Source organism: Hoplias malabaricus, chromosome 11 (assembly GCF_029633855.1).
Source record: "Hoplias malabaricus isolate fHopMal1 chromosome 11, fHopMal1.hap1, whole genome shotgun sequence".
NCBI classification, from domain to species: Eukaryota; Metazoa; Chordata; class Actinopteri; order Characiformes; family Erythrinidae; genus Hoplias; species Hoplias malabaricus.
In genome coordinates, this window is record NC_089810.1 from 28,997,762 (window position 1) to 29,015,183 (window position 17,422).

The following is a 17,422-nucleotide window of genomic DNA, read 5'->3' on the forward strand; positions in this document are numbered from 1 at the left end:
AACTCAAGCATTTCGTTTTTCCTTTTAGTTAGCTGACTTAGCTTAGCTTTCCTTGCACTTGTTTGCCTCTGTAAAGCTTCCTTCATAGCCTTTGCTGTTGGCCTTACTTGCCTTTTTTGTACTGAAGCTGAATCGTCAGCCATAGCTTAACTTATTAGCTTTCCACCTGTTAGCCTAACTGCCACAGCAAAAATGCACTTACTTGAACGATTTTTTCTTCCTCTTAATCCACACGCACAGACAGTGAATTTTCTTACTTATGTAGAGGCAAACCCTTTATCAAAGGTGAAGCAGTGGTTTACTCGTGCCATGTCGTTCATTTTGATAATTATCCATTTTCCACTCTTGAAAAATGTTTTAAAAGAAAGAACAAACTTTATTAACACGTTTCCAAAACAAAAACGATGGCTACGGTAAGAAAACAGTGAGCTTCCACAGCCTTTAGCGCCAAGCAAACCTTTTTTTTCCTCCTAACTCGCTAATCCACTGCTTTCCCTCCCAACAGCGCCTTTCTTAAACAGACAGTATGCCTTTATACTGACACTGCAGTACCACTATGAACTAACACATAAGAAACATTAAATTATCTAGTTTAAAACTAAATATTACAGAAACTGTAAACTATCTCATGGAATCTAAATATCTTAAACCAATAGTCCCAAAAACTAAATAACTGCAAAATAAACATAAATTAAATGTTTGATCATTTTTAGTAATTGGCCCATACAGCACTGCATGAGAATCCTTCATGCTATTTTGATCAATATAGCTACATGAGCTCGGTAGTATTTCAGAAAACCATTGCCAACTAACGTTTTCCAACATAAAACCCCATAATGCAGAAAAGAAAACTCAACATAAATTCTACACAGAAGGAGTTCTGGCTATTATGTATACATTAGGTTTTAATATGGCAAATGTTCCAAACTTAGCTAGCTATTTGTATTGGTCTGGATAAGGGTTTACTGTTTATACATTGGCTACTCAGTTTGTATTATTCTTATGGTGCTTTCAGGCAATATTCTGTGGACTTAAGTGAAAAATTCACATACAGCATTTCTCTTTAACCATGTCTAAATCTAAACTATGTTTAAACACAAGTATAGTACATAAATAATCTGCAAATACAGTATTTTAAAGTAATGCAATGAAAAAATGTTGATTTGGCTACTCTTATATACACTGCTGACTTTATACATCTGCAATCTAATTTGCACGTTCTCAAGCTTTACATGGTTTGAAAGCATGATCAGTAAATTATTAGACAATAGTATATTTGTTATTTTGGCATTGCTTATTATATATTTGGGGTGAGTGTCCTCCAACTAGGATATCTCTTAAGGCTCAAATATGTTTATGATGTAATTATAAATTGACAAAAGGCTTGACAAAAATACACATGTCGCAGGCCATAAATCATTGATATATTTTCAGGTCAAAATGTCCATTTACAATGGCCATTTTTTTTTATTTTGCACAGTCTGGGGGAATGCTAAAAGCAAGATTATTGAATGGTACTATTTCTCTGTTGTTTCTCATAAATAAGGTCCTAGTTCCTTATTTAAAATTGAATGCAATCTATGATATTATAATCATGAGAAGAAAATGTTTATATTTAAGTTGCTAAACATACTGCTGACATTACAATATGTGTAAGAGCCTCAAAGAGACTTAGAAGGTACTTTACGCACAAGGATCTTCTTCGTATTCTGCTCTGGCTTAAACATGATTATGAAACACTTGGGAGCAAAAATACAAATAATCAAGCCAAAGCTTGAGGCCAAAATTGCAAATATCTCTACAGCCACAGTGAACTTTCCAGGGGAGCTGACATAAGCTGGGATGAATGTAACCCAAACTGAACAGAATATGAGCATACTGAATGTGATAAACTTGGCTTCATTGAAGTTGTCAGGCAGCTTTCGAGCCAGAAAAGCCAAAACAAAACACAATAGAGCCAGGAAACCTATATAACCCAGCACAGCCCAGAAACCTACTGCTGAACCTAATCCACATTCCAGGATGACCCTGTGTTTATAATGCTTCAAATTTTTGAATGGGAAAGGAGGAGATATTGTTAACCAAAGCACACAAATAATGACCTGTATGAAAGTGAAGGAAAGGACACTGAGTCTCTGCTGTGGAGGCCCAAACCACTTAATGACATTACTGCCTGGAAGTGTAGCCCTGAAGGCCATTAAAACCACTATTGTTTTTCCCAGAACACAGGAGATACAGAGAACGAAAGTGATGCCGAATGCTGTGTGTCGAAGCATGCAGGACCACTCAGAGGGCTGACCAATGAATGTAAGTGAACAGAGGAAACACAGAGCCAGAGCAAAGAGCAGCAGGAAGCTCAGCTCTGAGTTGTTAGCACGGACGATGGGAGTTGTCCTATGTTTGTAGAAAACTGCAGCCACACACACAGCTATGAAGGTCCCAGCCACAGAAAATGCTGTCAGGATGATGCTAAGTGTGTCACCCCAGGACAGGAACTCCACAGGCTTGGGAAGGCAGCTGTCTTGCTTGGCATTGGGCCAGAACTCAGGAGGGCACTGTACACAATTTAAAGAGTCTAGAGGTAGGAGAAACATATTCAGGACACTGTTTGTCAGGGCCTAAAAAATGTAGAATGAAGAAATTACAATATTATAGAGTAAAACCACTCTATAAATACAACAGGATGGTATAGGAGAATCACATTTTTCAACATTGAAAATAAAAACAATAGTTTAGAGTTGTATAATTTTCATTCAGCATTATGTGCTGTGTAGCCAACCTGTCCTGATACTGATCTCTCCTTCTGCACATGGTATACAGTCATAGCAGCAGACTGGCCTTCCTTTCTGTACAGCCTTCCTAGTCCCAGGAGGACAACTCTCACTGCACACAGACACTGGCACCTGTGAAAAACATAGGACAAATACAAATCATAATCTTAATACATATGAAGATCACAATGCTATTCACAGACAAATGTTTTCTTGCTCTAGTCAATGAGTACAGTACCTCCATCTGTCCCCCCACCCAGTTGATTGCTCTGCTTAGGCTGAACTCTTGTCCCTTTGGTTTGGAGGAGTCATAGAGGCCCACTGTCACAAAATCCAAGGTCCCATCTTTTTGAACTTGCCAGTTTATGAGCTCATAGACAGCCACAGGGTCACCGTTGGTATCAAAGGTGACACGATAACCATTTTTTGTGGTGAAGTTCACTCTCTTTAAACCGTCCAGTATCTGCAATGGGAGACATTGTCTGAAAATTGCAATCTATTGGGGTATACATTATCAAATACACTAATTTATTTTAAATGCATACTAAGTGGTTCATGTCTGCATATGGTGTAGATTTAAATATATTATATTATGATATTGCCCTGTGAGGGACTGGCGTCCCCTCCAGGGTGTATTCCCGCCTTGCGCCCAATGATTCCAGGTAGGCTCTGGACCCCCGCGACCCTAAATTGGATAAGCGGTTACAGATAATGGATGGATGGATGGATATTATGATATTATGATATTGGTTGCATTCATTGCCAAAATATACTCAAAATTTCATATATTTTTCAGGAGTTAAACATAGTCAAATATACTATGCTTTTTCACATTAGAAATTATTCATATTTTTTATCTATAAGATTTGTTGGACCTGCCATGGTGCGAACTGAATGCTCTTGTCGCACTGCGTGTCATTACAGATAACACCGTGGATGGCATGCGCTATGGCGTATGTAGCTTTGTACACCATGTTAGTGATGCGCAGATGTGACGTGTCTGTGTACGGGTTCTGCAGCGCGCGGATGTCCTCGCTGCCGTCACATTCCCTCATGCTTTCAGAGAAACCCGTAAGACTACAGCTGAACGAGCTCTCCCAGAATTCCGTTAACAGTAGTGATTTGAGAACTTGTGCTGGAGAGAGGTCTAAGAGAAACTCCCGGAGCCCTGGGATCACTGCGCGGGGAACACTGAACCCTATTGCCCCAGCGCACATGTTAAAGCGCAGGAAATCTGCATTAATGATCCACGTCTCACTGCCAATCCACTGAAGAGGAGGCGGCGGATTTCTCACCAGTTCTTCTAATAAAACTTGCATTTCGTCTGAAGCCAAAAACGCTACTATTACTCGGGCTGTTGATGACCGTATGACGTTCGCCACTCTCTCTATTTTATTGCGCGGCTCTGTTCTGTAAAAGGCCTCCGAGTACTCCACACAGATCCCCTCCTCCTGCGCAGCCTTTAGAAACGAGGCCATTCCGTTATTCCCATAATCCGAGTCACTGCGCACTGCTCCAATCCATGTCCAGCCAAAATATTTCACCATTCTGGCCAGCGCTGCCGCTTGGTGGTGATCACTTGGCACGGTCCTGAGGAAGGCAGGGAACTGACGCTTATTGCTCAAACACGCGCAGGTTGCGAAATGGCTGACCTGTTATAAAACAGAAACAGATCCACAAAACCCGTAGGCCATTAATTATTCAGTTATTATCAAAAATGTAACGCATGGACATAGCTTAAAACGTTAATGTCGTTGGCCAAATTCTCCTCCTCAAACAATATAGAAATATTAGAAATATTAAGGACTCTCTCTCTCTCTCTCTCTCTCTCTCTCTCTCTCTCTATAGCTTACAATATTCACCTGTGGAATTCCAAGGAGGCCGAGTATTCTGGCCATACAAACTGAAGGTGTGGATTCTGAGTCTCCTATGACAGCAGGTACATAAGCGGCTGCATTAGTTGAACACACACTGGTATAATTTAAAACTGGTTCCATGCCATTAACAGCCTGAAATGTAGCTTTGATCGCCATGGGCACAGCGGCGCACGTGTCGTATATCTGGAAGCCCAGCGTGATTCCCGGGAGCAGATCTGTTCTGTTGTTGATCTCTTGAACGGTGAACTCAATCACCCGAGCGTGGAGTAGCTCCCTGAAATCCATACTGTACAAAACAGACAATGCATCATTCGACAATATTATGTTTTGCAGGTGTAATATTAATAATCTGACTTTGTCTCTATGTCCCTGTGCCTTGCACCATGTTCACTCTACACTCACAGACAGACCTCCCAGTGCACTGTGGTTGTAGTGGCAGTCTGGTGTAGGTGTTCTGTTCTAATCTCATGTAAGAATGAATGGAGACAATTCCTCCAACCACATAGTCTCCATTCATATAAAGAACAGGCAACAGGGGCTCAGCCCACAGCCTGCAGGTAAAAGAGGTAGAATTACATAGTGCAGGACTGAGCCCAGTTATCCACAGTATTGATACAAACATTATCAGACTTGAAGTGAAGTACATATTGCACACTCAAAAGTTCCCAGATCTCTCATATGATTGGGATGGCTGTGTGGCAGTGATTTAAATATCCACCTTACCCTGATGTCCAAGTCACAGGGGGGTGAATAAGGCACAGGAGGCCTAATTTTGTACTGAACTTTCATCAGGCAATACCTTTTTAATGTTTGTCCCCTTATTATGAATATATGTTAAACATGAAATAACTGTTGGCCATGCACAGGCAATACACAAAACATTTATATTTTCATTCATTTAACTACAGTTTATAAATTATTTCCTATGTTTCTCCTGATTGATTTAAAAGCTTTCTAAAAGAACAAGAAAAAGGTGTCCAGACAAAGTGTTAGATGATGTTAGAACAATGTATTTTGGAAATCCCATTTCCAGAATATTGGAATGTTAGATTATTTTGTTAAGTGCAATATAAACAACTACATTTTTGAACAAATACATTTGGATTTATTGACAACTTTTCCAGGGAAATATTACCAGTGTTTTATAACAGGGTGAACAACACACACACACACAAATATAAATGAATAAAATGTATGTAAAGTTATTACATGTATTATTTGTTATTTGTGTATGCATTTTATAGAATATAATAAATAAATAGAAATCTTAAAGATAAAAACTGTATATTTCAAACCAGTAGTTCCCAACCATTTTTTGTAGTGTAGAGATATTATCTACACAGCACTAGTACTTAAACAATGCCTCACTCATCTGCCCTGCTGTTCTCACCAGCCACGACTGTTATGGCAGTATATGTAACATTCATAAAATATGGGAAAATAAAACCTTTTGTGACATATCACCTTTTGTTTTAACAACACTCTGTAAATGTTTTGGAACAGAGGAGAGAATTGCTCTAGTTTTGAAAGTGAAATGATTTCTTATTCTTGCATGATACAGGATTTCAGCTGTTCAATATTTGGACAACCGTTACAGTATTTTTCATTTCATATTGTGGCAATTGTTTAAAATGGATCTGCAATAGTTTATCTCTTCCACTATGGGACAAGGCTGATGTAATCCATGCAGAATATAGATTGACAATGACATGCCAAAATAGGCCAGAAAATGACAAGGTCCTTACTCCAAAATCTGTATATGTTGTTTAGTATTACCCATGCCTTTACAATGTACCCATGCACCTCCATACCATCACAGCTGCTTTTTACAGTGCACTTATAGCAAACAGGATGTCCCTGTTCTCTTTAACCCAAAGCATATTGCATCAGTTATTTCCAAAACATTTATATTTTTTCATTAGTCAGATCACAAGACAGGTTTCCTCTTCACTTCTGTCTCTGTATATGATCCTGGGTCCAGAGAAGGCAGTGGCAGGTGGCATTTCTGGAACCTGTTTATAAATGGTTTCTTCTTTGCAGAACCAAGTTTTAACTTTCATTTGTGAATGTAGCAACAAACTATTTTCACAGACAGTGTTTGTTGTGAAATGATTCTTAGCCCAGGTAGTGATTTTCACTACAGAAACTTTAAAGTTTTTAATGTAGTACCACATTAGGGTCTGAAGATGTTACAAAGCCAATATGCGTTTTGGGCCTTATCCCTTGCATTTACACATTTCTCTGTATTTTCTGAATATTTTAATAATTCTATGTGTTGTAGATGAAGAAATCACCAGGTGCTTTGCTATTTTATAATTAGAAACAGTATTCTTAAATTGTTTCACTGTTTGCCCAGACAAATTTTCACAGAATGAACATCTCCCATTTCTGTCTACTTAAGGACTTTGTCTTTATGAGATGCTCGTTTTTAATCCAATCATGCGATGAAAATTAAATTAGTCAAATTAATTCACATCCAAAATAGGTAAATACATATATACAATTTTATTTCAGTTTCAAGATTTGATATGTAATTTTTGAAATATTATAAATTAAATGTAGTGTTTAAATAATTTGCACATCCAAACGTTTTTTGGAAATGTGGTTTGTATATAAATAAACATCCAAGAACCTATCAGCACATTTAATATTATATTCTAAAGAATTTTCCTGTTTACTGCAATATTTATTAATATTTATAAATTAATATTAAGGTCTCAAAGTGACTTGGAGGGTACTTTACTCATGAGGTGTTTCTTGGTGTTCTGCTCTGGCTTAAACATGATTACGAAACACTTGGGAGCAAAAATACAAATAATCAAACCAAAGCTTGATGCTAAAATGGCAAATATCTCCACAGCCACAGTGAACTTTCCAGGAGAGCTGACATAAGCTGGAATAAAGGTGATCCAAACAGCACAGAATATGAGCATACTGAATGTGATGAACTTTGCTTCATTGAAGTTATCAGGTAGCTTTCGAGCCAGAAAAGCAAAAACAAAACATAGAAGAGCCAGGAATCCTATATAACCCAGTACAGCCCAGAATCCTATAGCTGAACCTAATCCACATTCCAGGATTATCTTTTCTTTGTAGTGCTTTAAGTTTTTGAAGGGGAAAGGAGGGGCTATTGTTAACCAAAGCACACAAATAATTACCTGTATGAGAGTGAAGGCAAGGACACTGAGTCTCTGCTGTGGAGGCCCAAACCACTTCATGACATTACTGCCTGGAAGTGTAGCTCTGAAGGCCATTAACACCACTATTGTTTTCCCCAGAACACAGGAGATGCAGAGGACAAAGGTGATTCCAAATGCAGTGTGTCGAAGCATGCAGGACCACTCAGAGGGCTGACCAATGAAAGTAAGTGAACAGAGGAAACACAGAGCCAGTGCAAAGAGCAGCAGGAAGCTCAGTTCTGAGTTGTTAGCTCTGACAATGGGAGAAGTCCTGTGTCTGTAGAAAACTGCAGCCACACACGCAGCAATGAAGGCCCCAGCCACAGAGAACACTGTCAAGATTATGCTTAGATTGTCTTCCCAGGACAGGAACTCCACAGGCTTTAGGAAGCAACTGTCTCGCTTTGCATTAGGCCAGAAATCAGGAGGACACTGCATACAGTTCAAGGAGTCTAAAAGATTAAAGAATAAAATATTCAGAACAAAATATCAGACAGATCAACAAAGGAATAAAGAAAGATATACATGTATTGCTGAGGCAAAGCCTCACCATCTAATAAAGATAAAAAGAGAAGCAACTATTTCATTTCACTATAGATTAAACATCATTATTACGCGTTGTTATATCCAACCTGTCCTGTTACTGATCTCTCCTTCTGCACATGGTATACAGTCATAGCAGCAGACTGGTCTTCCTTTCTGTACAGCCTTCCTAGTGCCAGGAGGACAACTCTTACTGCACACAGACACTGGCACCTGTGAAAGACAACAGACAAATGGAAATCTTGATCAGAGTATGTGAGAAACATTTGAAGACCACAATGCTATTCACAGGTGAATACGGTTCTTCTGCTGTTGTCAGTGAGTACAGTACCTCTATCTGTCCCCCCACCCAGCTGATAGCTTTGATAATACTGAACTCCTGTCCCTTCGGTTTGGAGGAGTCATAGTGGCCCACTGTCACAAAATCCAAGGCCCCATCTTTTTGAACTTGCCAGTTTATGAGCTCATAAACAGCCACAGGGTCACCATTGACATCAAACATGACCCGATAACCATTTTTTGTGGTAAAGTTCACTCTCTTGAGCCGGTCGAGTATCTGCAGTGGGAGATATTGAGTAAAGAAATGGTAATTCATTGCTTCTTGTCTGTATATGATGTATATGCTTAAACAAATTAATACAGAAATATGATGGTGATTTAAAATAAATTGCACACATTAGCATGCCATTAACATTGCCATTAACATGCCAACAGTTTTATACCTGCCATGGTTCGAACTGAATGGCCTTGTCGCACTTCGTGTCACTGCAAATAACACCGTGGATGGCATGTGCTATTGCGTATGCAGCTTTGTAGACTATGTTAGTGATGCGCAGCTGCGATGTCTCTGTGTACGGGTTCTGCAGCGCGCGGATGTCCTCGTTGCCGTCACATTCTCCTAAGCCCTCCGAGGAACCCGTCAGGCTACAGCTGAACGAGCTCTCCCAGAATTCTTTTGTCAACGGCGATTTTAGAATTTGAGCTGGGGAGAGATTTAGAAGAAACTCACGGAGACCTGGGATCACTGCGCGGGGAACACTGAAACCTATCGCCCCCGCGCACATGTTAAAGCGAAGAAAATCTGCATTTATTATACATGTCTCACTGCTAATCCACTGAAGAGGACCCGGCGGATTTTTCACCAGTTCTTCTAATAAAACTTGCATTTCGCCTGAGGCCAGGAACGCTACTATTACCCGGGCTGTTGACCTGCGGATGACGTTCGCCACTCTCTCCACTTTACTGCGCGGCTGTGTTCTGTGAAAGGCCTCCGAGTACTCCACACAGATCCCCTCCTCCTGCGCAGCCTTTAGAAACGAGGCCATTCCGTTATTCCCATAATCCGAGTCACTGCGCACTGCTCCAATCCATGTCCAGCCAAAATGTTTGACCATTCTGGCCAGCGCTGCCGCTTGGTGGTGGTCACTTGGCACAGTCCTGAGGAAAGAAGGGTACTGACGCTTATCGCTCAGACACGCGCAGGTTGCAAAATGACTGACCTGTTATTCAGTGCAGTAAAAGAAACAAATATTAGTTGTATGAATTCTACGGTTATTAAGAAAAGGTCAAAGCATGAGGCAATGTTAAAATATCATAGCAATAGAACACGAAGTTTAATTTACCTGTGGAATTCTAAATAGACCAAGTATTCTGGCCATGTTAAGTGTGGGGGTGGAATCAGATTCTCCTATGAGAGCAGTTACAGCAGCAGGTGCAAGCTTTGGACACACCTTTGTATCATTGAAAACGGGTTCCATGCCATTAGCAAACTGAAATGCGACTTTGACCGCCATGGGCACTGCTGCGCACGAGTCATATATCTGGTAGCCCAGCGTGATTCCCGGCAGCAGATCTGTGCTGTTATTGATCTCTTTGATGGCGAACTCCATGGCACGAGCAAACTGCAACTCTCTGAAAGACATACTGTATAAGACACACAATATAGAATTAGATAATCATGTTTGCAGGTGTAACACACAAGAACAGGACTATCATTTGTCTGACAGACAGACCTCCCCGAGCACTGTGGTGGTAGTGGGATCCTGGTGTAGGTGTTCTGTTCTAAATTCATATAGTCATGAAAGGAGAAAATCCCTCCAATAACAAAGTCCCCATTCATATAAAAACCAGGTAACTGAGGCTCAGTCCACAGCCTGCAGGTGATGGTGTTAGTTTTACACACTGCAGGACTGAGCCCAGTTATCCACAGCACTGATACAAACAAACTCCATGGCACGAGCAAATTGCAGCTCTCTGAAATCCATACTGTATAAGACACACAATATACCATATAAGACATTTTTTTAATCTGCGGATGTAAAAATAATAATTTGAATATGATTTAATATTTGTGATTATTTTTTAAATCTGCCCTGTGCACTATATTCACTACCGCACTCACAGACAGACCTCCCAGTGCACTGTGGTTGTAGTGGGATCCTGGTGTATGAGTTCTGTTCTGATTTCATGTAGTTATGAATGGAGAAAATCCCTCCAATTACAAAGTCTCCATTCATATAAAGTCCAGGTAACTGAGGCTCAGTCCACAGCCTGCAGGTGACCGTGTCAGCTTTACACACTGCAGGACTAAGCCCAGTTATGCACAGCATTGATGCAAACATCGTCAGACTTAAAGTGAAGTACATTGTATTTCCCAGCTTCCTCTGAAGGTCATGAAATTCGTCTTACAGTGCTTTTAAATATCCCCTTTGCTATGATGTCCAAGTCACGGGGGTTTGTGCTGGGCACCGGAGGCGTGTGCACTGAATATTAATCCCAGTGGCAGTGACCGTTTTTTTAAACCCTTTACAGGTGTACAGATTAAGTGCATAACATAATTCTACCATTTTGTATAATTGTAGGTTTTTAAATTGTGTTGATTTCATAAATCCCGTTTCATCTAGGGCATATATTATTTTTATGTTTTATGTTTACAAAAAGCAGATCACCTTTTTTCTTTTTCTGGAGATGAAAATGTAATTTTAGATAGCACAACTGGACTTTTAAACCACTGTTTTCCCATTAAACGTACATTTACACTGTACCTTTTTTTACAGTGATGTACCTGCACAGTACATTTTCTCTTACAGAACATTTATTTTTTCATCTTTTCTTTTTCCATATTACCAATCATGTTGGTTAAGCCTTACTCATCTGCTGGGCTACTGTGTGGTTTATACAGCTCTGGGATCACCAAGTACCAATCTTTACCTCACATATTCAAATGTTGAGTATTGTGGACATTTATTAAAAATGTAAGTGCTTATTTTTCTTCAATAATATATAACTGAGATATGTTTTAATTTAAAATACAAGTTTTAGGTGTATATTGGGGTTGTACCTCTGTGAGACAGGCAGACACTATTTGGGTTTCCTCTTTTTTGTTATACATTTTTTCAATGCATGTGTTATTAGTTATTAGTTGATTTTTATTTTTGGTTGCTGTGGAGTGTGCACATTTATCATGGAGTATGATGAGTTTTGGACGACTGAACAGACTCGCCACTGATGCAGCCAATTGCCGTGGACGTTATATTAGAAATGGACAAATCAGCACGAAGAACAAATGTGTATGAGGCAGGACTCTTATTTTAAAAGGCAGGTATCTTTAGGTGTGCACAGAGTGACTGTTAGGGAGCGATCATTCAGTGCAGAAGCAGAATCACTGGCTGAACGTGTGGGGAGCACGTGAGGAACACCAAGGATTGTTACAGGCCAGGAGATAATGTCTGTGTGAGTGGAGAGAGCACACGGCAACTCACACTCATCAAAATGTGCATCCAAAGACACTTTGCTTCTGTTACGTTTAATTTATTAGTTTTTCTGAACTTCTGATCAGAGATCACAGAATTGTGATTGAGACATTCGGCTTTTTTTTCACACAGTAAACACACCTCTTAAGACAAGTGAACTTAAGCATGATAGATGTCACAGGAGTTTGGAGACATTTCCACCTTAAGTGATCCACCTGTGGAGCAGGAACAGAGCAATATCCTCATTTGGTTTGTGCTTTTCAATGTTTGTAAATGTCAATAAATGTAAATGTACAATCATTTGTCATTGTACAACAAAATGTATCTTTCACATTAAATTCATTTATGGCAGTGAAAACACACGTGGTGAGTACAAACGGTGAGTAAACATCAGAAGTTTATATAGTGTTTTTGATGACTGTTGTGAACGTCATTTTAAATTCAAAATTGAGCATCACTAATAACACTGAACGTGTTACTTAACACACATAGTATTGGTTTTAGACTTGGGAATTTGTGTGTATTTAAAAAAATAATCTGAGAATAAAGTAAGAATAATTAATATTGTGAATCATTCCATGATTAGATTCAGGGGAAGGGATAGAGATCAAAGTTAATAATTCTAGAAAAAAAAAAGTTAAAACCATTGACCCAAAATAAGATGATTATTATTATGATTAACCACACTTTTTTATTTCTTTAAATTGCATAATATTATCATCTCAAATTAAATGAAATAGGAGAAACATGTAGTTTCACTGCCACACAACTCCAGGGTTCTTGTGCTGTGGATTTAAACCCTGTTATACTTTCTGCAGAGAAAAAAAATACAAAGCGAGTTGTTTCTAAATAAACTCCAGATGATGTAGGGTCATGTGATCAAGGGCAAAACTCGAAACAAGCAAAATGGAGAGATTTTAGTGTTTTATTTTTCCCCCTTTCAGAATTTAAACACTTTGCATTCTCTGCCTTGATACAGTTCAGAAATGCAGAGCAGAAGTTGCACCAGCAAAGACTGAAATGTCCATGCACTCCAATGATGTCCCCCAGCTGTCCCCCAGTTGTGTCTTAGTCAGATCAAAGCCATCCTGCACAGTGTAATATATTCCCTCAAAACAAGCAGTGGACCATGATAGACACACTTCATATCAGGAAAGTTGATTTTATAGTCTTCATCAAAACCTTGTTGTGGTTTTGAAAGAGAAGGTTTTGGGCAAAAATTACAACAATCTGTCTATGTATTTGTTACATAAATGTTTAAGATCTCGCTCTATACCAGATGGGCTTTGTCAATTATTGCTAATGTGTAAAATAAAATAATGAGAAAGCTCTGTCTGTTTCTGGAGCTGTGGCCAGGCCAATTCTCAAAGGTTGGTTTCTTGGAACTTTTAAAACTCTCAGATTCTTCATCCTGTCAAATTGCAAGTCATTAACCATGCTTTTCAAACTTGGGCATGTCAATATATATGGGATGGGACTTTTTAGTAGGATTTCTTTCCAAACTACACCAACCAAAGGAGCCAACATGCCCAACTTTGCAATATTTTCTCTCTTGCTCTCGTGTGAGGCGGTCACATTTTCTTCCTCTCCGCTCCTTATCTTTCCTGCTTGGCTTCTCCTGGTCTTGTCGTGTCTACCCTCATAGACTCTCTTAGTACCACTCTTTGAATTAAAATTAGAAATGGAATTGATCAGCTGGTCTCTCAATGCTATTGACACCATCTTCTCCAGGAGAAGCTTGGGCTCGGGGGAGCCCACCTGCCCTTATGGAAAGATGTCGGTTGGATATACCATGGATGGATGGGAGAAGTGGCCCATGGTGTGTCTGGTGCCTCTTTCCATCGAGGACATTGAAGATGTATACCTATTTGGACTTCGTGGGCTTTCTGCTGATTGGTTTAGGTGTTGCCCTGGTATATCGGGAAATTAAATGAGTTGAGTCAGTTGTAAACAGCCCAAGGAAACGCTGGTTACGTATGTAACCGTGGTTATGTGAATAGTGGATGACCGCCAGGGCGGTGCCAAAAGTGGATGTATCCCTGCCGTGCCACGGCCAACCGAGAGCGTATGCCAACGAAGTCACTCACGTGACACAGCGTGAGAATCCCACGCAGTATATAACTGCTCGGATCACGCTGTACTGCCTCAGGGACCTGGATCTTCTCGCCTCTCCGAGTGACCAGGAACCCTGGCGGTCATCCACTATTCACATAACCACGGTTACATACGTAACCAGCGTTATGTTTCATATCTCCTGACCGCCAGGGCGGTGCCAAAAGTGGATGACGTGTATCAACGATGTCACGAGGAGGATTATTGACAGTCTGCGGCCCGGGATAGAACTGCTGTAGACAGCCCCTCCGCAGCTGCGATGTTCACACTATAAAATCGGGAGAAGGTGCACGGTGTGGACCACGTAGCCGCCGTGCATATCTCCTGCAAGGAAACACCTCGGAGTGCAGCCCAGGAAGTTGCAACACCCCGGACAGAATGGCCCGTGATATGGTAAGGCATCTGGAGGCTTGCAGCCTCATAAGCCCCTCGAATAACGTCCACAAGCCAATGGGACAGTCGTTGTTTAGACAGTGCCATCCCCAGCTTGGCGGCAGAGAAGCAAACAAACAGCTGATCGGTCTTCCTTACATTAGCCGTAGCGGTTACATAGGCCCTAAGGGCACGCACAGGGCAAAGTAAGGACCGCCTTGCATCAGAATGGTCTGTGTAGGCGGGAAGGTCGATGGCCTGATTCACAAAGGCAGGTTCCAAAACCTTAGGCAAGAAGGCAGTGTTCAGCCTCAACCTGACGCTAGAATCATTTATGCCCCACTGCAGGCATAAGGGGCTGATAGACATAGCATGGAGCTCACACCTCCGCTTAACTGTGCAAACGGCTAGTAAAAAAGTGGTCTTCAGGGAGATCCACTTGAGGCTCGCCTGTTCCAATGGCTCAAAAGGTGCCTGACAAAGGCTGTCTAGCACCAGTGAAAGGTTCCAAGGTGGAGACCGAAGTGTACGAGGCGGGACCAGTCGTCTCGCCCCCTTCAAGAAGGACGTAATCAACTCCTGAGAACCCAATGAAACACCATCAGACAGCACCAAGTGGTGCGACAGGGCGGCCACGTACACCTTAAGTGTAGAGGGAGACTTCCCTTCATTCAGTTGTGACTGCAAGAAGGACAGAACTGTCTGTAGCGTGCATGAATGTGGGTCCAAACCTTGGCCAGCGCACCAGACCTCAAAAAACTTCCATCTGCCCTTGTAAAGGGCACGAGTAGAGGGGGCCCTAGAATTATCAATAGTGTGTTGCACCTGGGGAAAACACAACTCTAGCCCAGTGGGGGGCCTAAGGGCCACAGCCACAGTTGAAGCCGTTCTGGCTGGGGGTGCCACACCTGTCCTCTCAGTTGTGAGAGCAGATCTGTACGACTCGGTAGCTCCCATGGTGTACCTTGAACCAGGGAAAGCAGAAGAGGAAACCATGGCTGGTATGGCCATTGAGGTGCCACCAAGAGAACCCGATGGTTTTCCCAGCGTACTCTGTCCAAGAGAGCTGGAAGTAGTGGAAAGGGAGGAAAGGCATAGAGTAGTGCCCTCGGCCAGTCGTGGGCTAGGGCATCCTCGCCCAGTGGGCTGTCTTGCGGCTCTTCCGAAAACCACAGGGGGCAATGCGTGGTGTCCCGTGAGGCGAAGAGATCCACCTGAGCTTTCCCGAACAACTTCCACACTGACTGAATCACCTCGGGATGCAGTCTCCACCGTCCTGAGTGTATGGTGTGGCGGGAGAGGGTGTCCGCTACGTTGTTGGAGGAGCCAGCCACATGTGCTGCTCTGAGAGACAGGAATCTTGGGTAAGCCCATGTCCACAGACCCTGGGCAATGCTCAGGAGCTCGCGGGATCTCGTTCCGCCAAAGTGATTCACATAATACACCGCTGACATGTTGTCTGAGCGTACCAAGACATGCCTCCCCTGGAGAATGGGAAGAAAATGTCTCAGAGCAAGCCATATTGCCCGCAGTTCCAGCGTGTTGATGTGGCTCTGGGCCTGCCCGTCGGACCAGAGTCCCTGAACTGCCCTGTGATGACATACTGCCCCCCAGCCAGTGGGGGACGCGTCTGTGGTAATCACTTCCCTGCGGGAGGGGATGCACCCCAGCCTGACACCTGACTGGAGGAAGGTGACCGAGGTCCATATGTTCAGGGCAGAAACACATTCTCCTGAAATGTGGACAAGAAAATGCCTGTGACGCACTGCGTCCAGCCTTAAGCTGGTGATCCACATCTGGAAGGGTCGGATGTGGAGCCTCCCCAGTGCCACCACCTGTGAGGCTGCGGTAAGCAGTCCCTGTAGCCGCAAGAGATCCAAAAACCGGACCTTGCGTCCTAGTTTCAAGTGGCGGATGGCGCAGAGTATGGCTCGAGCACGCGCCCAAGGGAGGGACGCTCTCATAAGGTGTGAGTCCAGCACCATTCCCAGAAAGGTGATGGTTTGGGTCGGAGTGAGCACGCACTTGCCCCAATTTACCGTGAACCCCAGTGCCTGTATGTGCTGCAGCAACTGGAGTGTGTCCTTGTGCGCACGCTGTTCTGTCGGGGCGCACACGAGCCAATCGTCGAGGTAAGGCAGAATTTTCAGTCCCTCTGCCATAAGTGGGGACAGTGCGGCACGTACGCACCTTGTGAAAACCCTGGGAGCCAGGGAGAGGCCGAATGGTAAGACACGAAATTGGTACACCTTCTGATTGAAGGCAAACCGGAGGAAGCACCTGTGCTCCGGAGCAATGGGAACATGAAAGTAGGCGTCTGCAAGGTCGACAAGTGTGAACCATTCTGCCTTGTCGATCATACGAAGGGTGACCGCTGTGTGCAACATCCGGAACGGTAGAACCTTTAAATAGGCATTTAGCCGCCGGAGGTCTAAAATGGGTCTGAGCCCACCATCCTTTTTGGGAACTACAAAGTAAACAGAGTAAAAACCCTCTGTCTGAACATGAGGGGCCACTAACTCTATGGCTCACTTGTCCAGGAGAACTCGAACTTCCTGGGAGAGCCTTGCTGCCCGGTGTGGGTCTTGAACTCTGGTAAACAGTGGGCGAGAACTTAGGGGTGGCCGGCGGCGAAACTGCAGCCTGTAACCCCTCAACATGGTCCTGAGGACCCATGGATCTGAGACCGTCCTGTCCCAATAAGCTTGATGGAAAGCAGGGAGGGGTCCAGTCACCGGCCGGGATGTGTCAGCGACGATCTGCTGTAGTACCGTGGGGTACATGCCGTCTAGGGGGCCGTGCATGCCGCCTAGGGG

At 42.5% G+C, this 17,422-nt stretch overlaps 2 protein-coding genes across 3 annotated transcripts; both read right to left on the reverse strand.

The window, feature by feature from the left end:
- Positions 1-1,661: 1,661 nt before the first annotated feature.
- LOC136709620 (extracellular calcium-sensing receptor-like) lies at positions 1,662-4,933 on the reverse strand. Its single transcript, XM_066684996.1, has 5 exons — positions 4,634-4,933; positions 3,647-4,423; positions 3,010-3,234; positions 2,780-2,903; positions 1,662-2,575 (listed from the first exon to the last, which is right to left on the reverse strand). Exons 1-5 carry the CDS (start codon positions 4,931-4,933, stop codon positions 1,662-1,664), a joined length of 2,340 nt encoding a protein of 779 aa, XP_066541093.1.
- A 2,432-nt stretch (positions 4,934-7,365) lies between these two features.
- LOC136709480 (extracellular calcium-sensing receptor-like) lies at positions 7,366-10,904 on the reverse strand. 2 transcript variants are annotated; one of them, XM_066684751.1, is made up of 6 exons: positions 10,780-10,904; positions 9,993-10,293; positions 9,093-9,869; positions 8,702-8,926; positions 8,460-8,583; positions 7,366-8,279 (listed from the first exon to the last, which is right to left on the reverse strand). In XM_066684751.1, the coding sequence occupies exons 1-6, from the start codon at positions 10,884-10,886 to the stop codon at positions 7,366-7,368; spliced, it is 2,448 nt and encodes an 815-aa protein (XP_066540848.1). In that variant the 5' UTR covers positions 10,887-10,904. The 2 variants fall into 2 exon arrangements, with proteins under 2 accessions (XP_066540848.1, XP_066540847.1); XM_066684750.1 differs by lacking the exon at positions 10,780-10,904 and adding an exon at positions 10,383-10,576.
- Positions 10,905-17,422: the final 6,518 nt, after the last annotated feature.